Source organism: Saccostrea cucullata, unplaced genomic scaffold (genome assembly GCF_032062105.1).
Source record: "Saccostrea cucullata isolate Sc308-1 unplaced genomic scaffold, CSIRO_AGI_Scuc_v1 ctg5721, whole genome shotgun sequence".
Taxonomy (NCBI): Eukaryota; Metazoa; Mollusca; class Bivalvia; order Ostreida; family Ostreidae; genus Saccostrea; species Saccostrea cuccullata.
Window position 1 is genome coordinate 37851 of NW_026936134.1, and position 27036 is coordinate 64886.

The 27036-nt window shown below is 34.2% G+C and overlaps 2 protein-coding genes across 2 annotated transcripts; one reads left to right on the forward strand and one right to left on the reverse strand.

The window, feature by feature from the left end:
• Positions 1-1725: 1725 nt before the first annotated feature.
• On the forward strand, positions 1726-26832 carry LOC134244845 (zinc finger protein 239-like). The gene is made up of 4 exons (XM_062727096.1): positions 1726-2035; positions 3634-3736; positions 8898-8968; positions 25815-26832. Exons 2-4 carry the CDS (start codon positions 3670-3672, stop codon positions 26553-26555), a joined length of 879 nt encoding a protein of 292 aa, XP_062583080.1. The 5' UTR covers positions 1726-2035; positions 3634-3669; the 3' UTR covers positions 26556-26832.
• On the reverse strand, positions 22596-24803 carry LOC134244844 (tigger transposable element-derived protein 4-like). Its single transcript, XM_062727094.1, has 2 exons — positions 23273-24803; positions 22596-23187 (listed from the first exon to the last, which is right to left on the reverse strand). Exons 1-2 carry the CDS (start codon positions 24233-24235, stop codon positions 22597-22599), a joined length of 1554 nt encoding a protein of 517 aa, XP_062583078.1. The 5' UTR covers positions 24236-24803; the 3' UTR covers position 22596.
• Positions 26833-27036: the final 204 nt, after the last annotated feature.

Sequence of the window (27036 nt, forward strand, 5' to 3'; positions counted from 1 at the left end):
AAATTTAAAAATTTTATAGTGCAAGAATGTGTCAATCATACCCGCCAAAAAATTTGAAGTTTAAAAAACTTTTACATTTTTAATTAATTTTTGTGTGAAATGCCATAAAAATATATAAGTCGTAATATTATAGAGAAAATATTAACTTCAAATCTGTGTCCAAGTACTTTTGATATGAAGCATAAGAAGTCACACGTAAACACACCCTGATTTTCACGTTTCAAAAAAGCAGGTACCTGGACCAAACTTGCATGGATGATGCATCTAGGGATGGACACTACCAGAATAGCTTTGGATTCTGGATCTGACCTTCATTTTCCATGCAGATGAGTGACCAGATAAAAGTTTTTGGAGGTCCATCCCAAGTAATTATAGGCCTAACTGCAGATCTGTAGCTCTCTGAAAAAAATATATTGATGGACCGTAGAGACACAGTGCCACTCATGGAAAAAACTGTATATGTATTGCGCACAAAAAAGTGCGCTTGGTTCTTGATTAATTCTTTCAAATTCTTACCTTAATTGCAAAAAAGGGAAGATTTCAAAAGTTTATCAAGTACTCTCGTAGTTGACATCTGAACGAAGCATATTGGACCGACTTATCTTTGAAACCAAATTGGCAGTATAAAATAACGAAATGTTCTATGATTACAATGTCAGGATGAAGACTCGAGGACTATTAACAACAGCTATGAGGAATGTTTGGTGGTTGAAACGGCGAAAGAATATGTTAGGAACATACGGTAACCGTTAGCAATATTTTTAAATCAGTTTTTCGGAGAGCTACAGATCTGCAGCTACTATAGACTCTACCCGGATCAAACTTGCATGTATGATGTATCTAGTGATGGACGTACATTGTACTTCCAGACTTGCTTCGGATGCTGGATCTGACCTACATTTTCCAGATAAGTGATCAGGTCAAAGTTTTTGGTGCAGGTCCATTCCCAAGTAACTATAAGCCCTACCCAGACCAAACTTGCAGGGATGATGCATGTAGGGATGGACACTACCAGACTTCTTTCGGATGCTGGATCTTACCAGTACATCGATCCCAAAAAACTATAATTAAGCCGTAACCAGACCAAACTTGCTTCGATGATTCATTTAAAGATGGAAAATCGAAACTTGCTTCGGATGCTAGATCTGACCTATATTTTTCAAACAAGTAACCAGGTTAAAGTTTTTGGAACAGATTAATCCCCAATGAACTTTAAGACCTATTCAAACCGAACTTGCTTGAATATTGTGTTCAGGATAAATACTAACTGTTAAGAAAATATTATGTAAGATTTGCATTACTTGAACTGATAATATTCATGAGCTTTGTAATCTTTGATTACCTATGATTACCTATTTTTTTTTTATAATTATTATTTTGATAGACCAATCCTGAAAAAAAAAACCAGGATCCCCGGCCCCACTCCCCTTTTTAAAAAAAATACATAAATATCATTATCAATATAAATTTGAAAATTATTCGAATATTTGTGCCTTTTGTGGCAGTTGGCAATAAGCAGTTGGCTGTCGTATGTGGAATTCCATGCTAATTCAACATATTGAAAATAATTAAAATTAATTAAATAAATGATAATTGAAAAATATTGATTAATTTTCTTGGCCTTAATATAAGGACTTTTTCAAATTAGTTTGCAGAATCCAATGCTCCCCAACCTTGGCTGTAAACTTATTGATCACCATAATCATGTGATGGGGTAATAAAAAACATATTGAAAATAATTTTGTTCAATTTTTTTTTTATGTGTGTGGAAAGTTGGAAACCTAGAAAATGAGCCTAAAAATTGATGAAATTCTGTGCACTGGCTGTAACATCGACCTAAATCTGGTTGTAAAGATATCAATAAAAAAAAGTGAAATCCGGGACAATCGGGAGTCGGGAAAACTAGTTTTACCGCTTGCCAACATTATATGATCGGGATCGCCATTTTGACTTAAATTACAAACAAAGGTCGGCGCCTGTTGATAAACCTGTATTAGATAGAACAAGTAATTTTACAACTGGAACCTGTTAGAGGGCAAGTACTAAAAAATTCTATTTGTTTAAGATCTCTTAACGTTTGGTCCTTTGACATTTTACAACCTGCTAGAGGGCAAATACTAAAAAATTCCATTTGTGTAACATCCCTGGACGTTTGGCCCTTTCACATGTTTTACAGCCAAGTAGTTTTCCTTCATTTTCTTCACAACTGTTGTTCATACTGAAATGAAATTTAAAATATACAGATATATCAGATGAAAATCTAGGCTTAGTTCTGTTTAAGGTACGATCAAGCTATTTTTAACAGAGTTATGCCCCATGGACTTAGAAAAAATCCATTTATTTGCAGTTTTTTTCGGTCCGTCGATTTACACAAAAGGACCCAAAAGGAAATTAAAAACAACTCAAAAGGACTTGAATTAAAGAGATTCATAATTTATTAAAAATAAAACATTTTTTATGTATTTTTTTAAGGGGGGGGGGTGTCCCCTCCCCACCTACCTGCGATACCATGTGACTAGAACAAGTGAAAAAAATATTATTTCTCTAACATGTCCATTAATTAAATATCATATGGTAATAGGTCTGGTACAATCACTAGATTTAGCTACTTAGCTTGATTTACCTACATAGCTTTATTTACCTACCTGAGGTAGCTTTATTTAGCTACCAACTCAATTTATTTCTATAAAAAAGCATTTTTCGCAGGGTGCACGGAAAATATCCTTTCGATGCAGTGATCATTTTCAACTTTGAACTCATCTGAAAACAACTCAGGAAAAAGTCACTCTTGAATAAATGACTTTTTCTGCGCAATTGCAGCCAAAGTTCAGAAAGTTTTGGGGCTATGTTTGACAGTTAGAACAGTTACTCCTTGAATGAAATGACAAAGAAGTCCAGTTCCGGTAAACACGATAATAGGTCAGTAATCATTCAGCACAATTTGAAGTAATCATATATACTCAGCCATGCCGCACCGCACGTATGAGAAAGAAGACAGTAATCAAACAATGGAATTACATGTTTTGGTCTAAATTGTCCAAATGCAGCAATGTTTAAACTATCTCTACTTTGGATTGTTTTTATCTGCCTCCCTAGTATGAATATCAATAGTCTCTTAATTGCGATTTTTTGACTCTTTTGAATAAAAAATAAAATTTTGAGTAGTAACATTGAAATAGCTAAATAAAGCTACCTGAGGTAGGTAAATAAAGCTACGTAAGTAATTCTACCTATGTAGCTAAATCTAGTGATTGTACTGGACCTGGGTAAGATATGGCAAAATAGAAGTAAAAATATGATATATAAATACTTCAATATTTATTTTCAGCTAAAATAAAACAATCAAGCTTATCATGCTTATCTGACCAGATTTGGTGTTTGATATGCTATATAAGGTGTAAGTCATTTCCTTAAGAAAACTTGCAACAATAGAAATTTATATTTTTACCAACTTTTATTTGAACTTATAATGTAATATTCAAAATTTAATTCAAATTAATAATTTTCAGTAAGTTGTAAGATATTCATTTTGTGTCCTTTTGGGTACTTTTGGGTAAATCGACGCACCTGTTTCTGTTAATTTTTTTTCCGGTGAGAGTGATGCATTACCAAATGAATTATTTGTTTATTCAGTTGCAGGTTTTAGATTAAAGCAATAACTTGGTCATAATGGCAGAGTTCAACTCCACACATACACTTTATACTGAAGACCCCTCACCTGATATGGAGTTTACTGGTGTGTATAATTATATATGTATACTGGTGTCTCATTATAACGTGGTACTAAATCCTTTTGCATAAAAAGTGTTATTCCAATTTTTTACTTTAACTTGCATCAAATACTATCCATAAACCAATTTATGGCTAAATTTTTAGTGTCAAATTATTTCTCAAGTTTGCATTGTTTATTTTGTTAATAAAACAGGAAGTCTTATTTATCTCCTAGTCCTAAATTGGAGTGTCTCATAGTATAGCGGTATAGGAAAACATGGAAACTTGTGGCTGACATGGACTTCAATTTTTATTAGACGGGGTCATTTGACCCCGTCTATTAGTTTACTGTCAGAGCCCCTCAAAAAGGAAGCCGTGGTTAAAACACATGAATTAAATCTACGCTATATGAAAGAGTGCAGAAATTGTTTTGCTCAAATTATAAACATCGATCTGTATCAAACTGAAGAAATTGATATGAACTTTTTTCTAAATCAAATTAATGAAGCATTTTGAAAATGTAAACTCAAAATGTTAATTGTAAAACGCACAAGTAAACAAAAGTACTCTCCTGCGTAGTACCGTGTAACAGGTATTTTTTACGTGCTGCTAATTTTTACAAAATTTTGAACATCGTATTATGGGAGTATTTTAGTGCAATCACCGTCATTAAGCTAAGAACCTGGAGGCTATAGAATTAGTACTGACAACCGTTGGTTACTGATTATCAATTAGGATCAAACAAGTAAATCTTAATTAATACACAAATTATACAAAGATCATCAATTACCTGCTTCCTTTTACGGTACGCATAATTTCTGATAATGACTTAATTTTTACAGACTGAAGTCTTCAAATTATTTCCGTTTTTCAAGACTTTGACCCCTTCTTCCTTTTCATTTTTAGCTCACCTAAGCCGAAGGCTCAAGTGAGCTTTTCTGATCAAAATTTGTCCGTTGTCTGTTGTTGTTGTTGTTGTCGTCGCCGTTGTTGTCGAAAACTTTTTACATTTTCATCTTCTTCTCAAGAACCACTGGGCCAATTTCAACCAAACTTGCTACAAAGTATCCTGGGATAAAGGGGATTCAAGTTGGTTCAAATGAAGGGCCACACCCTTTTCCAAGGGGAGATAAACATGAAATAGAGAAAAAATAATGACATTTTTAAGAAATCTTCTTCTCAAGAACTACTGGGCCAGGAAAGATGAAACTCATGTGGAATCATCCTCAGGTAGTATAGATTCAAATTTGTTCAAATCATGACCCCCGGGGGTAGGGTGGGGCAAAAATGGCCGATCAAATTTTTACATAGGAATATATAGGAAAAATCTTTAAAAATCTTCTTCTCAAGAACTACTGGGCCAGGAAAGATGAAACTCATGTGGAATCATTCCCAGGTAGTGTAGATTCAAATTTGTTTAAATCATGACCCCTGGGGGCAGGGTGGGGCCAAAATGGCCGATCAAATTTTAACATAGGAATATATAGGACAAATCTTCAAAAATGTTCTTCTCAAGAACCACTGTGCCAGGAAAGATGTAACTCATGTGGAATCATCCTCAGGTAGTGTAGATTCAAGTTTGTTCAAATCATGAACCCCGGGGGTAGGATGGGGCCAAAATGGCCGATCAAAGTTTTACATAGGAATATATAGGAAAAATTTTCTTCTCAAGAACCATCGAGACAGGAAAGATGATACTCCTGTGGAATCATCCCCAGGTTGTGTAGATTCAAATTTGTTCAAACCATGACCCCCAGGGAGTAGGATGGGGCCAAATGACCGATAAAAGTTTTACATAGGAATAAATTGGGAAACCTTTTAAAATCTTCATTTCAAGTATTTCATAGCCGTGCTTAGTGATAATTAAAGGGAATCATCCTCAGGTAGTGTAGATTCAAGTTTGTTGAAATCATGACCCCTGGGGGGTTAAAATTCAAGCCCCCCCCCCTCCTCCAGTTAACTTTCAGATCTGATCTGATATGTGCTTTTTCCTAGCCAATTGCTCAGGTGAGCGATGTGGCTCCTGGGCCTCTTGTTATTTGCTTCCAGTACAAACTTCGACATTTTAATACAATGAAAAATCTTTGTCCGCTGTAATTCTGTAACCTTAATCATAATGGTTTGATTTGTCTCTCTTTTAATCATTAAAATGAAGACGTGCACGTGATGTGCAACAATAATGTGTGGACATGTATATTAATTGAAAAAAGAAATAAATACAGGGCATGTGATATATAAAGGTATTTAAATGAAAAAACATGTCATAATTTGATGAATCGACACTCGTTATCACAGGAACCATTTCGTTTTAATTTACATCGGGTTGTCCAGACACATTGAAAACATGTATTTGTATGTTGAATTTATATTTTATATAATAATGTCATTTTATATTTTATATTCAAAATGCAGAAAGGTTGATCTGGAATTTCACCGATGATGATTTTAATTTTTACGGACATGCACAATTCGTAAAAATTGAACATGTAAAAAATTAAATCACCTCATTTTAACCAAAATTCATAAAAATTTACAGCAGTAAAAATTACCCTTTATACGGTATTACAAGTGTTTACGCATCATCCATTTTTTTACTTCCAGAAAAAATAAATAAGGAACAGGTGAAATTCGGACAATTCGAAAAGGTTTCTAGACTTAGCATTTATTAATAATTGTACTTCAAATTAAATGGAAAATGCGAATTTATTTTATTCACAGTTTTGTGTTTAGCTTGTTAATTAAAAAAATTATCAAAACTCATTAAAAAAATTTGTGAAACCCAGCATTAAAATTATTTTGACCTCCTCTTTCAGTACTGTCTCAGTACTTAGATTTTTAGCTCTTCTGAGCCAAAGGCTCAAAGAGCTAATGCTATGACCATTTGTGCGGTGTGCGTCGTGCGGTGTGCGTTAACATTTTAGAAAATGGGCCATAACTCAAGAACACCTTGGCCAATCAGTGTCAAATTTGTCACAGGGTATCCTTGGCCCAAGGGCTACCATTCATACTAAAATAAGGGTTGGGAATGTTTTCATATTGTTTAAAAGGCATATTTTGATTACCTTCTGATCTATGATCATCAAACTTAGTCAGCAGATGCATCTTGGGACTTTGAAAAAAGTTTACTAAAATGTAGGTCACAGTGACCTACTTTTGACATTTTATAGCTTTATTTAATTATCTTAGGTATTTATAAGCTTAGAATCGCGAAACTTTGTGAGTTGATGCATCTTGGGTTTTCGGAGAGTGACGACCAAAAAGTAGGTCATGGTGACCTACTTTTTACATTTTAGAGCTTTATTTAAGCATCTTAGGTATTCATAAGCGTAGAATCATCAAACTTTGTGAGTTGATGCATCTTGGGTTTTCGGAGAGTGATGACCAAAAAGTAGATCATGGTGACCTACTTTTGACATTTTATAGCTTTATTTAAGTATCTTAGGTATTAATAAGCTTAGAATCATCAAACTTTTTGGGTTGATGCATCTTGGGTTTTTGGAGAGTGATGACCAAAAAGTAGGTCATGGTGACCTACTTTTGACATTTTATGGCTTTATTTAAGGGTCTCTAGTACTTATTGGCTTAGAATCATCAAACTTTGTGAGTTGATGCATCTTTGGTTTTCAGAGAATGTCAACCAAACAGTAGGTTATGGTGACCTACTTTTGAATATCTCAGGTACTTATTGGCTGAGAATCATCAAACTTTGTAAGTTGATGTATTTTGGGCTTTCGAAAATCGCCTACATAAAATAATTCACAGTGACCTACTTTTAACATTTTATGGTTATAATTAAGTATCTCCAGTACTTATTGGCTTGGAATAATCAAACTTTGTCAGTTGATGCATTTTGGTTTTTCCAAGAATGTATATGAAAAAGTAGGTCAAGGTGACTTACTTTTGAATATCTCGCATACTTATTGGCTAAGAATCTTCAATCTTTGTCTATTAATGCATCTTGAGTCCTCAGAAAACTTCAATCTTAAAGTAGGTCATTGTGACCTACTTATGTTTTTTTTTTATAGCTTTATTAAAATATCTTCAGTTATAATTGGCTAAGAATCATCAAAATTTGTCAGTTGATGCAACTTGGCTCTTAGAATACTTAAGGTTAGAGGCTTCAACATGTTCAAATAGAAGTGATAGGTTGTACAATTTATCAGAAGAGCAATTCAAGGCCCTTGGGCCTCTTGTTATTTTTAAGGTGTAATTCTACATAAAAAATAAACATTTATACAAACTAAAGACTAAAGACTTTCAAAACATGAACTTTATTATGGTTTTTACTAGGTTATAAAATCAATTCTCTAAATATAATTTTTTTTCTTTGATAATAAATTTGTTTAAAAATGTATTTAAACATGTTTAAGTTCATCTTTTATGTCAAACCCTGATGCTACTCTACCTACATTTGTTATAACTTGGTGACTAAACTAAATACATAATACTGTTCATCGATTTTAAGCTATACTAGTCAGAGACTAGAAGAGCTTATGTGATAGTAAGGTGTCCATTGTCCATCTGTTTAGCTGTCTGTCTGTTTGTCTGTAAACAATTTTTCTAAATGTTACTCCTACAGATTTAGTCGGATTTCAATATAACTTTGCACACAAGTGGACTACAGTATGATTCAAACATGATTTAGAGCATAGCTTTTTGATTTCGACAAACAGTGTAAATATGGGATTAGGAAAAAAATATACTGTATAAAGGAAATTTTTGCCCCTTTCAGCCTACCCTTATTTTGGGGAATAAAAATGGGGCGAATTCAAAGAACACAATATAATTTCTTAAACAAAGCTTTGATTGGGCAAAATTAAATCGGGGCAAAATTGTTTGCAAGTATGAAGTGGCAAAAATAACCCTGTATTTATTGTAAAGCAGTACAGATAAACTCTGTTATAAGGTAGTCGTGGGGAACTGTGAAATTCCTTCACTATATCCATAATTTGTGTAATGAATTTATATAGCAGGAGATCCAAGATGACTTAGCTATATCCGTGAATTCGCAATATCCGTGTTCATACTAAACAAGTTTTACTTTATAACATATTATTGTAAACAGGATTTTTATTAGATTTAACTCTTGTTACCAAAAAAAATTTATTTCAGTTAAAAGAAGATTAGAGCATTCTTACACAAATTATATAATTCTAAATCTAACACATTACCTGTCTTGATTATAGTAAAGAAGGAGCCACTTGGGATTTCTGACTCTATGGAGGAGGAGGAAAACCAACAGCTGTTAACAGTGAAGGTAAATAATTTTTTTTTAATGACATTGGGAGTAGATTATGTGATACCCTGAGCATCAGCATCCCAGGTTAAAGTTTTTGGTAAAGTTTTTTCTTTAAGGTGTTTCCACCCTCACAAAGCCTATGACATCATAGGAGGGTGGAATTACCTTAAGTACTGCTTTGCCCTACATTAATCAGAGTGGCATAGCAGATGCTTTCAGTTTGTTCTATTGTACTTGTCAATGTTGCAGATCTGTAATTTCAGCAAAGGAATGACCAGATTGATGTATTTGGTGCTAGTTTAAGTTTTTGAAACAGGCCTCATTTCCAAGTAGCTAGCTATATTTACGTTGACCAAACTTGCATGGGTGATATATCTAAAGATGAACACTGCTAGGCTTTCTTCAATCATGTCAAATGCTAAATCAGACCTACATTTCTGGATGAGTGAACTGGGTGATGTTTTTGGAGCAGGTCTCATTTCCAAGGAACTATAAGCCGAATGTAGACCAAACTTGCATGGAGGATTCATCTAAGAATGCATACTACACTGATTGCTTCAGATGCTGGATCTGACCTTCTCTTTTATACGCCATGCCATCCTTAGATTTTTTTTTTTTTGGTAACGCGACCGACTCATCAAAATCCACCCGCCTGGATTTTTTTTTATCAGTTCAAAATTTTTTTTTTTTTATGTATTCATTTTCCGTTTTTATCCGATTATATTTTTTTACGTCTCCATTGCACCTATGCTGTTTTTATCCAATTGATATATTTTTTTACGCCTTGGTTACACTGATGCTTTATCTTTTCCCCAAGTTCTATTAAAACATCTTCATGATCTACATATTTAGAAATGGTGTCCGAGAAGGTTGTGGGAAATATTGACTCTATAATTCAGAAAGATAGGTCACTGTGACCTACTTATGGTATTTTATAATTATATTATAATATATTCAGTACTTACAGACTGAATATTATTATACCCCCCGCAAACGAAGTTTAGGGGGGGTATATTGGAATCACCATGTCCGTCTGTCCGTCTGTCTGTCTGTCCGTCTGTCCGTCTGTCTGTAGACGAGATTTTGTCCGGACCATTACTCAGAAACTATTGGAAGGATTTGTCTGAAAAGTTGTACACATATTATTCACCATATGAAGTTGTGCACCTGATATTTTTCATCTTGATTGGATTATTATTTTGAATTTTACAGGTGTTTTTTCATTTTTATTTTGTGGTTTTATTTGGACCGTTTCTCAGAAACTATTGCAAGGATTAATCTGAAAATTTGTACAATTATTATTCACCATATGAAGTTGTGCACCTGGAATTTTCAACTCTTTTTGTTCATTTTTCTGCATTTTACAGGTTTTTTAAAATTTTAATTGACTTGTTCATTTTGGGCTCATGTATAAGGTTTGAGACATAGAATCTAGAATATCTGTACAAAAACGTGAACTACAGCTTAAAATTACTCATAAAAACTTAAAAAAAAAAGAAACATCAAGTGTTAAAAACAGTTTTTACATTGCACAGAAGATAATGTAATTTCATTTGTCTCTGGGGAATAATGACTGGACATGCATCCAGTTAAAGATAAATTAATGAGTTTGGTGTTGGAAGTTGTTTAGGCATATCTCTTATCAAGTGTGTGTGTGTTATCAAATCTTCAGGGAATAAGGCACAATTAAGAATTAAAGATCTATCTTCTCTTATTCTCTTAATTGTAATTTATTGTCTGTCAAAACACTTCATTACAGGATGACCAGTTCTTTATTTTCAAAATGCATTTCAAATTGATATATCAAGATTAATTTGATTTTGTATAATGGTTTTTTTTTTTCAACAATCATTTTACAGAGTGACATAACACATAATTGCAATATATTTTTATACGCCCGTCTTAAGACAAATTTTATTATGTTATAGGCTTCGTGTCCGTCTGTCTGTCCGTCTGTCTAGCTGTCCATCCGTCCGTCTGTTAGCTTTTCTCGTGTCCGGCTCATAACTTTAATACTATAAGGCCTAGAGTTATCAAACTTTGTCATCTGATACATCTTGGGTAGAAGGTGTGTCGCGCACAAAAAATATGTCGCTCTGACCTATAATTAAAAGTTGTACAAAAACGTGAACTACAGCTTAAAATTACTCATAAAAACTTAAAAAAAAAAGAAACATCAAGTGTTAAAAACAGTTTTTACATTGCACAGAAGATAATGTAATTTCATTTGTCTCTGGGGAATAATGACTGGACATGCATCCAGTTAAAGATAAATTAATGAGTTTGGTGTTGGAAGTTGTTTAGGCATATCTCTTATCAAGTGTGTGTGTGTTATCAAATCTTCAGGGAATAAGGCACAATTAAGAATTAAAGATCTATCTTCTCTTATTCTCTTAATTGTAATTTATTGTCTGTCAAAACACTTCATTACTGGATGACCAGTTCTTTATTTTCAAAATGCATTTCAAATTGATATATCAAGATTAATTTGATTTTGTATAATGGTTTTTTTTTTTCAACAATCATTTTACAGAGTGACATAACACATAATTGCAATATATTTTTATACGCCCGTCTTAAGACAAATTTTATTATGTTATAGGCTTCGTGTCCGTCTGTCTGTCCGTCTGTCTAGCTGTCCGTCTGTCCGTCTGTTAGCTTTTCTCGTGTCCGGCTCATAACTTTAATACTATAAGGCCTAGAGTTATCAAACTTTGTCATCTGATACATCTTGGGTAGAAGGTGTGTCGCGCACAAAAAGTATGTCGCTCTGACCTATAATTAAAAAGTTATTGCCAAATATGGAAAAATCCTGTCCGGTCCATAACTAGAAAACTATAAGACTTAGAATCATCAAACTTGGCCAGTTTATGCATCTTAGGTAAAAGGTGTGTCGCGACCTATTTCAAGGTCACTGTTCATGTGACCTTTAATTTAAGTGGAATTTTTAAAAAAAAATTAAATTTTTTCTCTTCATTTACACATTTAGAATAATGTAAAATTATTGCACTAACCTTAATAGAAAAATGTTAAATCAAGAAAATACTTATTTTTTAGCATATACTTGACAGCAATCTATAACAAATATAATGTATGTTAGAGAAATTCCACCACTCCCATGAGTCTAATTATCAAGCACTGGTCAAGAAGAATGATAACAGAAAATTGCATGACAATTTAGAGAGAGAAATTAATGAGTTTAGTGTGAAGAGTAGCTGTAAGAGCATCGGTGCTATCTATATCCCTTGAGTATTGGGCCAAATGGGTAAGCCTGTTGGATTAAATTAGCTCTTGTTGGGTAGCCGAAGTTTGAAAATGAATTTGATGAGAAGTAATTAAAACAAATTTGATATTGCATATTAACTATTTTGATATTACATAATATTATGAACTTAAAAATTAATTTTATGGTGGTAGGGGTGGAATCTGCATGTCCATATGAATTGCATATTAACAATTAACTGTCTGACATTAATTCAAAAAAAAAAAATCATTGATGTTTTATATCTTTTAAAAATGTTTTATGGTAGTTAGCGCAGATCCAATAATCTTTTGGGAGTAATGAGTAGACAAGCATCCAGTTAAAGATTAATTAATGTGTTCAATGTAGGAATCTCTTTCATTTCTTCAGAGCATGGTCTAATCTGTATCCTTCGGGAATTAGAAAAAGAGCTGTTGGTCAGTTTATATTTGATGGCCAGTCTTTTATTTCCAAAATTAATTAGGTGTAGATTAAGTTGTGAAGACTAATTTGATATTTTTAAATATGATAGGCATTTGGCAAGGTATAGAAATCTATGAATGATGCAATGTTTGTTATAATTAATGCCTACACCACAGGAGATAGATAAACAAATTTTTTAAGGTGTGTAAAAATCATTGAAATCTAAAAATCAAGGTTGACATGATTTTCCTGCACTTTTAACTGTTTAAGATACATTGTAATTGTATTTTTTTGACGGGCCTATCATGCTGTGGCGTGGCACTTTATTTTAATGCAGTAATAAAGAAAAATTAAATGAAAAAAATTTTAAAAAAAAAATGTTACAATGGAATTACAATGTATTAGTATTGATGTTTCATTTGTTTGCACCTCCGTTTCATTCATTAAGAGACATGATGAGCAATTATATTTCACTGCAAATTTTTTAAAGTAAATTGTGAACATCTTTAGATCCATAAAGCATTTTTGAATTGGCACCTTCTCTGAAAAACCCAGCGGGGGGTATTTGTCCCTATTGGACAGTTCTAGTTGAACTTTGTCAGTTGATGCATTTTGGGTCTTATGATACTAATAGAATTTGAGGCTTCTAATAGAAGTGATAGATTGTATAATTTATAAGAAGAGTGAATCAAGGCCCTTGGGCCCCTTGTCTGGATTAGTGACTAGTTTGAAATTTTTGGATAACTTTCTTTCCAAGTAAGTGCAAGTCCTATCAGATCAAAGTTGCATAAATGTTGCATCTTGGGATGTGCATTACTAGACTTTTATTTTAACATGTTAGATATGCCACTTTGCCTTACTTCAGTAAAACATTCATTGAGATGAGCTCTGCTATATCTGTCTTACATTAAATCTAAGAAAAATAGGAATTTTCAAAAATGTTTATGGTAGAAAGTGCAGAACATGCATTTATGTCTTTGGAGTAATGAGTGCACAAGCATCCAGTTAAAGATTAATGAACAATTTCATTGCTGGAAGGACTGCTGTCATATCAGTAGAGCATCACTGATCAAGCAGCTCTTATTTGCATCCTTTGGGAATTAGAAAAGAGCTGCTGGTCAGTTTATAGCATATGTCATTTGAAAAAATATGCATGAAGCAAAAGTTAAAGACCTAGATTAAAATTGTTTTAATTGAGGGAATCAATTATAACTTTCGGAAACTTTTTACTTTACATATATTTATTTACCCTCATTGACCTATTGCTATCTGTCGTCGTTCATCGTGCGTTAACATTTGAACATTTTCAGCTTCTCTGCAACCACTGAATCAATTTCAACCAAATTTGGCACAAAGCATCTTTGGGTGAAGGGGAACAAAAATTGTGAATTTCATGATCCCTGCCCCCCTGGGGCCTGAGGGGTGGGGCCAAAACCACTAAAATTAATGCAATCTTTAAAAATCTTCTTCTTTACTCCTGGACATCAAGCAGTCAAACTGTTTGCATGATTGTAATCAGCAATAAGGCCTCTACCAAATTTGTGAAATTCATGGCCCTGGGGTCAGGGGTTCTAGTGCTAGGGCAGGGCTAAATTAGTAGGTAGTGAAAATACATTATTTCTTTGAAAATCTTCTTCTCTGCTCCTGGGTATTAAATAAACCAACTAAGTACATAGTTATGATGAGCAAGTGTGCCTCTACCAAAATTGTGAACTTTATGGCCCCAGGGTCAGGTGTTCTGGTGTTCGGGCGGGGCTCTATTGATTATATAATGAAAATGCATTATTTCTTTGAATATCTTCTTCTCTGCTCCTGGATATTAAATAAACTAACTAAGTACATAGTTATGATGACCAAGAGTGCCTCTGCTAAAATTGTGAATTTTATGGCCACAGGGTCAGGGGTTGTAGTGTTAGGGCGGGGTTCTGTTGATTATATAGTGAAAATGCATTAATTCTTTGAAAATCTTCTCCTCTGCTCCTGGGTGTTAAACAAAATAATTAAGTACATAGTTCTGATGACCAAGAGTGCCTCATCTAAAATTGTGAATTTCATGGCCCCTGGTTTAGGGGTTCTGGTGTAAGGGTGGGGCTCTATTGATTATATAGTAAAAATACATTGATTCTTTGAAAATCTTCTTCACTGCTCCTGGGTATTAAACCAATGAACTATGAACATAACTTTGATTAGGAAGGATGCCTCTTCCAAAATTGTCAATTTCATGGCCCCTGGGTGAGGTGTTCTGGAGTTAGGGTGGGGTTCTATTGATTATATAGTGAAAATACATGAATTCTTTGAAAATATTTTTCTTTGCTCCTGTGTATTATGCCAATGATCTAAGTACCAGGGTATATATATTTATGATGGCGAAAGCTGCATCTAGCAAAATGGTTAATTTCTTGCCCCCTGGGTCAGGGGTATTGGGGGGGGGGTTAATGCTTTCAAATCTGCTCTTTAGTATTAACAATTCATTTATGATGAAATAAAAATTCCACAATTTTGATATTTGTGCTTCCTGTTGGGTCTTGGACAACTGGTTACAAAGTGGAAATGCATTTTTTTTCTTTGTTCCTCTGATCTACCTCTGGGTATTACCAGTAACTATTAAGTAACTAGAGTAAGCATGGGTAATGTATAATTCTGATAAGCAACAGTGCCTCTTTCAAAATTGTGAATTTCATGGCCTCTGGTTTAAAACAAACCAAATTCCATTGTTTGAAAGTTGCTATATGATACTCGGGTGACCTATAAGACCCATGAGCCTCTTGTTCAAATCATGACCCCCGGGGGAAGGGCGGGGCCACAATTGGGAATCAAAGTTTTGCATAGAGATATATAGGAAGAATCTTTGAAAATCTTCTTCTCAAGAACCACTGGGCCAGAAAAGCTGAAACTTATGTGGAAACATCCTGGGGTAGTGTAGATTCAAAATTGTAAAAATCATGACCACCGGGTTAAGGCCGGGGCCACAATTGGGAATCAAATTTTTACATAGAAATATATAGAAAAATCTTTGAATATCTTCATCTCAAGAACCACTGGGCCGGAAAAGCTGAAACTTATATGGAAGCATCCTTGAGTATTGTAGATTCTAAATTGTTCAAATCATGACCCCCGGGGAAGGCCGGGGCCACAATTGGGAATCTAAGTTTTACATAGATATATATAGGAAAAATCTTTGAAAATCTTACCAAGAACCACTGGGCCAGAAAAGCTTAAACTTATGTGGAAGCATCCTGAGGTAGTGCAGATTCTAAATTGTTCAAATCATGACCCCCAGGGGAAGGGCGGGGCCACCATTGGGAATCAAAGTTTTGCATAGAAATATATAGGAACAATTTTTGAAAATCTTCTTCTCAAGAACTACTGGACGAGAAAAGCTGAAACTTATGTGGAAGCATCCTGGGGTAGTGTAGATTCTAAATTGTTCAAATCATGACCCTCGGGGGAAGGGCGGGGCCACAATTGGGAATCAAAGATTTATATAGAAATATATACGAAAAATCTTTGAAAATCTTCTTCTCAAGAACCATTGGGCCAGAAAACCTGAAACTTATGTGCACATGGAAGAATCCTTGGATAGTGTAGATTTCAAAATGTCTAAATTATGATCAGTTTGGTAGGGTGGGGATGCATTATGTATTACAAGGAATAAATCTGGTAAAGAACAGAATGGTCAAAGCTTCTCACGTGAGCGATGTGACCCATGGGCCTCTTGTTTAAAATATATTTTGATCAGCATCACAAAATTTATATAACTGGCCCAAACGGCAGATGATGAAATGAGCAATTAAAAGCTCTACTTTCATATTTGTAAGCATTATGTGTCCAGTGGTAAGGAGCCTATTAGAATAGCATAAAAAAGAATGTACAAATGTTAATAATTGATTTATTAAAAAAAAAAATTATTTCCTTCTCCTTCGGGACTTTTTATATACACATAAAAAAATGCTGGCCTGATAATGAAGAAAGGGGCCTCTTTCAAAATAGATAATGTCAGGGCTGTTGGTTCAGGGTTACCAAAGGGGTACTTTGACTAAAAATAAATGCTATGAAATCTGCCCTTTGATAAGCAATGGTGCCTCTTTCAAAATTTGTGAATTTCATGGCTTTTGGATTAAAACACGAACCAAATACAATCGCTGGAAAGTTGTTACATGATACTCAGGTGACCTATAAGGTCCGTGGGCCTCTTGTTCTTATACATAGCCGTCGGTAGCAAATTGAAAGTGAAATTAAAACACCCATAAGGTAATATCTTTGAAAAAGCATTTGTTTCCCTTAACCCCCCCCCCCTTTATATGAATGCCTATGCTACACCCAAACATATGTATTATAACTTGTATGACGTTAAAAATTTTCAATAAATTTTAGTTTATATAAAATGCACGCAAACTGGAAAAATTCAAAGACAGTTATTTTCAAAGTATGGAAAAATAAAAATTGCTCACTTTCACATCCAGAAGTGACTTATCACCGAAAAGTTATCCAACAGGTTCAGTTATTTATCAAACTTCAGATTTGCAAGAATATTGACCAAGCCATATACATTTTATTTCAAAATGTTTTTAAATGGTCAATATAAACACACTTTGAAAAGGAATTATATTTTTTCAAAGTGTGTTGATTTTGTCCCAAAATTTAATGCACATTGGAAAATTTTTTTTCAAAGTGCGTTGTAACAGAGCTCATAACTCACTCTAGTTTGCACTACAGATGATGATGCCATAAATATTTGCTTAGAGAGAAAATAACGTTACATTTACAGATAAATGGGCACCAATTGAAGGTTCCAAGTCATAAATACCATATTTCCAACCAAAACCTAGTAGTTTTAAAAATAAACAGAGTCAAGAGTTTTTATACGCCCGTCTTAAGACGGGACGTATTATGTTATAGGCTTCATGTCCGTCCGTCCGTCCGTCTGTCCGTCTGTCCATTCCTGTCCGGCTCATAACTTGAATACTATTAGGCCTAGGATTATCAAACTTTGTCATCTGATGCATCTATGGTAGAAGGTGTGTCCTGCACAAAAAGTAGGTCACTCTGACCTCTAATTAAGAAGTTATAGCCAAATATGGAAAAATCCTGTCCGGCTCATAACTAGAAAACTATGAGACCTAGAGCTTTCAAACTTGGCAAAAGTATACACCTAAAGTAGAAGGTGGGTCGCAGCTTATTTCAAGGTCACTGTGACCATTGATTTAAGTGAATTTTTTTTTAAAAACTAAGTCTTTTAAATTTTAAATTTCATAATCCTAAAAAATGTAAAAATATAGTTGTATGCTTATTAAAAAACGTTAAATTAAGTAAAAACTTGTTTTTTCATTATATACTTTACAGCAATCTGTAACAAATGTTTATGCTTTGAGAGGAATTCAGTTTGTCCCAAGGGCTTAATTATCAAGCACTGGTCAAGAAGAATTTTGATGGCAGAAATTTGCATGTCAAATTAGAGAGAAATTAATGAGTTTATTTTCAGGAGCTAAGAGCATTTCTAGATCTGAGGCAGAAATTATCTTAATTTATCTCTTGGGAGTTGGGCAAAAAGAAATGGCCTCATAGCTGCTTGTGCTAATTAAGAGTTCTTGATGGCTAGTCCAGATAAAGGTCTTTCAATAGGTGTAATGAAATAAAAACAAATTGATGTTTTAGTGTATGATTAAAACTAATTATATATGTGTTCATTGAAAGAAAAAAATCATATTTCAATTTTTATATATTTGCAACAAAGATGCTATAGCAAAATATGGAAAAATCCTGTCCGGCTCATAACTAGAAAACTATTAGACCTAGAGCTTTTAAACTTGGCAAAAGTATACATCTAAAGTAGAAGATGTGTTGTGGCCTATTTCAGGGTCACTGTGACCTTTAATTAAAATGAATTTTTTAAAAAAAAATATGTCTTTTAAATTCTAAATTTCATAATCCTAAAAATGTAAAAATATAGTTGTATCCTCATTAAAAAATGTTAAATTAAGTAAAAACTTATTTTTTCATTATATACTTTACAGCAATCTGTAACAAATGTTTATGCTTTGAGAGGAATTCAGTTTGTCCCATGGGCTTGATTATCAAGCACTGGTCAAGAAGAATTTTGATAGCAGAAATTTGCATGTCAAATTAGAGAGAAATTAATGAGTTTATTTTCAGGAGCTAAGAGCATTTCTAGATCTGAGGCAGAAATTATCTTAATTTATCTCTTGGGAGTTGGGCAAAAAGAAATGGCCTCATAGTTGCTTGTGCTAATTAAGAGTTCTTGATGGCTAGTCCAGATAAAGGTCTTTCAATAGGTGTAATAAAATAAAAACAAATTGATGTTTTCGTGTATGATTAAAACTAATTATATATGTGTTCATTGAAAGAAAAAAATCATATTTCAATTTTTATATATTTGCAACAAAGATGCTATAGCAAAATATGGAAAAATCCTGTCAGGCTCATAACTAGAAAACTATTAGACCTAGAGCTTTCAAACTTGGCAAAAGTATACATCTAAAGTAGAAGGTGTGTCGCGACCTATTTCAAGGTCACTGTGACCTTTAATTAAAATGAATTTTTTTGAAAAACTATGTCTTTTAAATTCTAAATTTCATAATCCTAAAAATGTAAAAATATAGTTTTATCCTTATTAAAAAATGTTAAATTAAGTAAAAACTTATTTTTTCATTATATACTTTACAGCAATCTGTAACAAATGTTTATGCTTTGAGAGGAATTCAGTTTGTCCCATGGGCTTGATTATCAAGCACTGGTCAAGAAGAATTTTGATAGCAGAAATTTGCATGTCAAATTAAAGAGAAATTAATGAGTTTATTGTCAGAAGCTAAGAGCATTTCTAGATCTGGTGCAGCAGTTATCTGGGAGTTGGGCAAAAAGAGTTTGTGTTAATTAAGAGTTCTTGATGGCTAGTCCAGATAAAGATCTTTCAATTGGTGTAATTAATTAAAACCAATTGATGTTTTAGTGTATGATTAAAACTAAATTAGTTTTGTACAATATGATTAAAACTAGTTATACATGTGTTCATTGAAAAAAACCCCATTATATTTCAATTTTTATATATTTGCGACAAATTGCAGTCATGTCTCACTAGTATTATTTGTTATAATCAATCCCTACACTGTAAGTCTCTTAGAGATGTATAATAAGAAATGGAAAATAGATAATTGAAATCTGTGTCAATCTGTTAATCAAGGCTACCTGATATTCCTGCATCCTAACCAATTCATGATTATTGAACAATATTTGACGGGCGTATCATGCTGTGGCGGGGCATTTTATTATTGACCCTTGCTTTTTGACCCAGTTCTTAAAGTAAATGTTTATGTCAAACTTTTTTATTCTTACATTAAATATAATCAGAACAGTGCCCTGTGGAGCAATGGAACTGATTTCTTTGTCATTTTTGCAAAAGGAGAGGAGCGATTTTGAACCCCATTCAAATATTCAGAAAGACAGTGAACAATTACAGAACTATTGTTCAGATGAAGATCAAACATGAAATTCAGAAAGACACATCAACATATATGTAAGTAAACAGCTTCGGAAATGTATCACTAGGAAATGTTTCACTAGTTCAGGTCAAATACAAAGACAAATAAGGTATCAAACCAGGGAGGAAAGTTTTCAGTGTGAATTTTGTGGGACAGCATTCTCTGTATCGAATGACTTTTATAACTACATGAGGACACAAACTGGTTATGAATCTTGTTGTGATGCAGGTGAAAAAACGTTTAAACAAACAGGTACCTTACAGAGAAATATGAGGACACAATTAAATAATACACTTTTTAAATGTGATGTATTTGAAAAGGCATTCAGTGAGTCACAACACTTGCAGGACACATACAGCTGATAAGCCTCATGAATGTGGAGTTTGTGAGAAGGCATTCAACAGACCAAAAATTCTGCAAATACACATGAGAACACATACTGGCGAAAAACCTTACAAATGTGAAGTGTGTGGGAAGGCTTTCAACCAGTCTCAGACCTTACAGAGTCACATGAGAATACATACTGGTGAAAAACCATACAAATGTGATGTGTGTGGGAAGGTTTTCAATCAGTCACAGAACTTACAGAGTCACATGAGGACACATACTGGTGAAAAACCTTACAAAATTTAATGTGATATGTGTGAAAGGACTTTTTCTGTATCAGGCAACTTGCAGAAACACATGAGGACACATTCTGGTGAAAAATACTTTAAATGCCATGTATGTGGACAGTCATTCAGCAGATCTAATAGCATAAAAATACACATGAGTACACAAACAGGTGAAAAACCTAATAAATGTGATTTGTGTGGAAAGGAATTCAATCGGTCAAGTCACTTACAGAGTCACAGGAGGACACATACAGGTGAAAAACCTTATGATTGTGATGTGTGTGGAAAGGCTTTTTATACCGTTCAAGTACCAAACAAAGACACATGAGGATACATACAGGTGAAAAAAAACTTATGAATGTTGTGTATGTGAACAAACATTCAGCAGATTAGATACCTTACAAAAACACATGTGGATTCATATAGGAAATAGCATATAAACGAAGTGTAAAGAAGTTGGCATAGTCAGTCAAAATGTCATGTAAATGAACATGTAAATGAACACCAGTGATATACCTATTAATTTGAGCTGTTTTCAAATCAGATTAATCAAAGAAGAAAGTGAAGAGACAAATAACACAATTTAATCAAACCTGTCCAAAAAATCCTAAATAAAAATCTCAATTTTTTTTTGTATTATCCTTATAAACATTAACTACCCAGTTAGCTACAAAGCTTAAATTCTGATAAACCGGTCACGGTAGCCTAGTGGTAGAGCGTTCGCTTCGTGATTGGGAGGCCCGGGTTCGATTCTCGATCGCGGCGCCGCGTCATACCTAAGACGTAAACATAGGTAGTGACTGTTCCTTCGCCAAGCGCTCGGCACTAGAAGTGAAAGTCACGGGTCTTTCGGATATGACCTTAAAAACGTAGGTCCCGTGTCACAGTAGGCGTTGGCACGATAAAGAAACACTCATTGCTCAATGGCCCTGAGTGCCGAGTATAGGTCTGAATTTGAAGCCCTTCACCTGCATCGGTGACGTCTCCATATGAGTGAAAATTCTCAAGAGGGACCTTAAACAATATACAATCAATCAATCAATCATAAATTCTGATAATATTTTGTCCGTCTGTCTGTCTGTCAATTTTTCAGATTTTTGACTTCTTTTCAAGAATCGCTGGGCCAATTTCAACCCAACATGCGACAAAGCATCCTTAGGTGAAGGGGATTCAATTTTGTTCAAATGAAGGGCCACGCCCTCATTCAAAGGGAGATAATTGGGAATTAATGAAAATTTAAAGGTGTGTTTTAAAAATCTTCTTCTCAAGAACCACTGTGCCAGGAAAAATTTAACTCATGTGTAACCATCCTCAGGTAGTGTAGATTTGAGCTTGTTAAATTCATGACCCCCGGGATAGGGCGGGGCCAAAATGGCCGACCAAAGTTTTACATAGAAATATATAGGAAAATTCTATAAAAATCTTCTTCTCAAGAATGACAAAGCCATAATTGATCATTTTTATACGGAAGCATCCTCAGGTAGTGTAGATTCAAGTTGTTCAAATTATGACCCCGGGGGGTAGGGCGGGGCCACAATTGCCGACCAAATTTTTTCATAGAAATATATAGGAAAATTCTTTAAAATCATCTTCTCAAGAACAACAAAGCCATAATTGATCATATTTATATGGAAGCATCTTCAGGTAGTGTAGATTCAAGTTTGTGCAAATCATGACTCCCAGGGGCAGGGCGGGGCCACAATGGCCGACCAAAGTTTTACATAGAAATATACACTTATTACAGGTTTCAAACCAATGAGTAAAAATTTTGCGAGTACAGCTGTGTTTACATGTATTTATTTTGAATGTATTTAACTCCACAATTTCAACACATTTAAAAAATGTTGGAAGTTTTCATTTACATTTTTTTTTTCACATTGATTTTGGAAGGAAATCTGTTATTGTTTTTTGTTTTGTATGGGAAACAGCCATGGAATCAACAATAGCACTAGAAATCATAATGTGTTCTAACAGAATAGCATGTCCGTGATTCTGAGCAAAGGCTTTAAGCTTTTCTAAATAAATATTTGCATCGGAGATAGAGATCGAATTCAGTTCCTCATCACCATCATCTTCACAAATTTCCTCATCTGATGAGACTTTCTCAATGTCCAGGATTTGCTGTGCTGGCAGTCCCCAATCTATAGTATCGGTGTCACAAGTATTTATGTCCTGATCTAACTGGACCAATTCACTGAAATCACATCCAAAAAGTTCACTGGATAATTTTAGAACTGACAACGGGACATCATCATCGTCATCTTCATCCTCACTCTTGTCATCATTCTCATTAGATGTAAAACTGAACCCCGCTTTTTCGAAACACTTTGTGATAGTGCTGGACTCCACTTCTTGCCAAGCTTGGTTTAGCCAATATATAGTGTCTAATATGTTTATTTGGCGAAGAAGTTCTGTCCCCCCTACTCCTGGCTGTTTTTCCATCTGATTGAGGATGTACTGCATCTGTGCAAGTAATAAAAATATTTTTTTAAATAATAAAAAAATAACAGAGTTAATATCATCTTTACAAATTAAAACAGAAACCTACCTGTTTTCTCCTAAATTTAAGCTTTGTTGTCTGGCTAATGCCCATGTCCATAGGCTGTGTATGTGATGTTGTGTTTGCAGGAAAGAATTTCCACTCAATGTTCCTCAACTGTAGTTTGGGATGGGATGGGGCATTATCCATGAACAATAAAATTCTTCGGTTTTGTCTTCCCATTTTACGATCCAGTCCTTTTAGCCAATCCTCCATAATTCCACTGTTCATCCACGATTTTTTATTGTAATAGTAAGAAACTGGTAAGGTCTCTGGTTTGATTTTTTTAAAGCATCTAGGATTTCTGGATTTGGCAATTAATACAGGTTTAACCTTTTCCCCGCACATAGAGGCACATAAGGCTACAGTTATTCTGTCTTTTGATTTCTTTCCTCCAGCGCAGTCCTCCCCCTTTACAAACAAAGTTTTACGTGTAGTTTCTCTAAAAAACAGCCCCGTTTCGTCCATGTTAAAAATTTTCCTAGGTTCATAACCTTCACAAATCAGATTCAGTTTTTCTTTCCAATCACGGACAGTTTCTGTGTTTACATCACCCCTTTCCCCACTCATTAAACCAAACGAAATGTTATGTCTTTTCCTAAAAGATTCTAGCCATCCATTTGATGCTTTGAATGAATCATTCTTTAGTTGTGATGCGAATTTTTTCGCCTGTTCCTGGAGGAGAGGACCAGTGACACATATCCTGCGTTTTGTCGCATCTTGAAACCATGTCCAACACAGTTCGTTTATTTCCTCGTTCCCTGTAACGTGACGACGTCTTTTTCTTTCAGGGTCTACATTTTGTTCCAAATCCTCCAAAACTTCGTGTTTTCGTTTTAATAGATTATTAATTTGAGTTTTTCCACACTTTAAAACTTCCGATATTTTTCGCGAAGACAGACCCTGTTTACTAAGTTCAATAGCTTTGGCCTTATCTTTTAAGGAGAGGACTGTCCTCTTCCTGCCCTCCATTTCATTTAATATTTCAATACATTGGTTGATTTTTACTCAGAATACGTCATTTAATAGATCTATGTGTACATGTAAACATAATAGGGCGACTGGCCACTTGATAACCTAAGGCGATATTGTTATTATTGTACTGAGTTTATATCATGAACATATTCAACAACTTTCTTTCGTATAAAAGAACTCCAAAAAAAAAAAACACTTGTTAAAAAACATATCATTTAATTAAATCATTAAATCCTGACAGATTTCAAATTACACCCGCAATTATCGGTCATTTCTTATAATCAGCTGTTCTTGTTTGGCTTCTCTACGGAGATACCAGGTCACGTGTCAGACGGAAGTCATGTGACAAAACAGACAAAATGGCCGCTGAAAACAGGTATATTGAGCGCATGGGACCCCAAAACACTGGCCACTGGCCGCGTTAGACAGGTGGCCGCTTAAAAGAGTTAAAATATAGTGAAACAATGAACGGGTGGGATTAAAACTGGCTGCTCATGGGGAGTGGCCGCTGATTAAGGGTGGCCGTAACAGCAGGTGCGACTGTATAGGAAATTTCTTTAAAATCACCTTCTCAAGAATAACAAAACCATAACTGGTCATGGGTTTACTTTTGGATGATTTTCAGTGATATACCAATTTCTACTTTTTCCTACCCACAGTGCTCAGGTGAGCGATGTGGCCCATGGGCCTCTTATTTTTTTACTTTTCTTTTTTTTTTTACTTTTTATACCATATAAACAGAATTTTTAGCGAGGATTTAATTTTGGCGTTATTAGCGAAGGTGCCGATATCGCTAAAATTTAGTCGTGTTAAAGTTGTAATAGTTATTTTTAGTTGGCATTTCAAAATTGCTAGTATTTTATCTTGCTAAATATTAAATACCCAATTTTAAGGACAAATCGCTAAATTTGCGTCTCGCTAAAATTTCCACTTATTCGGTAATTTAACATTATTTTCAAAACTAAGGAATTGTTTTTAAGGACATACACAACTTACCTTACCTACTGATAATTTTCCAAGATATTCTAAATTTAAACTTATAATATTATTATATGTTCTTAGACAAAAAATCAGCATGCCTTACCAGGGGTTTTGAAAAGATATCGAAATTTGAATTTTTTTGCATTATTCAAATAAAAATGAATAAAAATTATAAAACATAAATTCCCGATTGTTTTTCATCAAAAATTGTTTTAGAAGAGGTGTACAAATCCATATATAGACATTAAAAATACTGCACACAGGTCCTTCATATAGTGGAACTCTTCAACTCCAGGGAAGAACCCCCCAAAAATCAAACTACGTTGCATATGACCTTAAGCAATATATTTAGAATAGATTTTTACTTCATTGTTTTAAAGTATAGAAAAAAAAGTCACATCGGTCTTTACCTAAATACATTTTGAACATATCGTATTATTCACCTGTATAGTGGAAAAAAGAGAAAGAAAAAAAGGAAAGTAAAATTTTGTTTGCAATGGAATTCATTTAAGTCTAATTTCTGATTTTTCTATATATAATCATCAAAAAATGTAGCTTGACACACTACTTAAAACAATTTTTGCTAAATTTACAGAGGGAAAAAGAAGTCTGGTCATCTAATTCAAAGATTCAAAGTGAGGCTGAAAAGTCAACCAGCAAAGCTTTTCAATGTGATTTCTGTTTAAAGAACTTCAGCCTGTCCTGTAGCTTAATCAGACATAAAAGAATACATACTGGAGACAAACCTTATAAATGTGATGTGTGTGGGAAGGCATTCACCCAGTCTCATACCCGTCATGAACACATGAGGATACATACAGGTGATAAACCTTACAAGTGTGATGTGTGTGGGAAGGCATTCAACAAATTAGGTAACTTAAACTGCCACCTGAGGACACATGATAAACCTTATAAATGTGAAGTGTGTGGGAAAGCATTCAGCCAGTCACATCACTTACAGACTCACATGAGAACACATACAGGTGATATACCTCATAAATGTTACGTTTGTGGAAAGTTATTCACCCGGAAAGATACCTTACAATTACACATGAGAATACATACAGGTGATGAACCTTACAAATGTGGTGTTTGTGAGAGATTATTCAAATATGCCTCCAATTATAAAAGACACATGAGGACACATACTGGAGATAAACCTTATAAATGTGATGTGTGTGGGAAGCCATTCACCCAATCTTATACCCGTCATGAACACATGAGGATACATACAGGTGATAAGCCTTACAAGTGTGATATGTGTGGGAAGGCATTCAACAAATTAGGTAACTTAAACTGCCACATGAGGACACATGCAGGTGATAAACCTTATTAATGTGAAGTACTAGTATGTGGGAAAGCATTCAGCAAGTCACAACACTTACAGACACACTTGAGAACACATACAGGTGATATACCTCATAAATGTTAAGTTTGTGGAAAGTTATTCAACCGGAAAGATACCTTACAAGTACACATGAGAATACATACAGGTGAAGAACCTTACAAATGTGGTGTTTGTGAGAGATTATTCAAAAATGCCTCCAATTATAAAAGACACATGAGGAAACATACTTGAGATAAACCTTATAAATGTGATGTGTGTGGGAAGGCATTCAGCCATTGATATACTTGTCAGACACACATGAGGACACATACAGGTGATAAACCTTATAAATGTGATGTGTGTGGAAAAGCATTCAGCCGATCATATACCTGTCATGAACACTTGAGGATACACACAGGTGATAAACCATATAAATGTGATGTGTGTGGAAAAGCATTCAGCCGGTCATATACCTATCATGAACACTTGA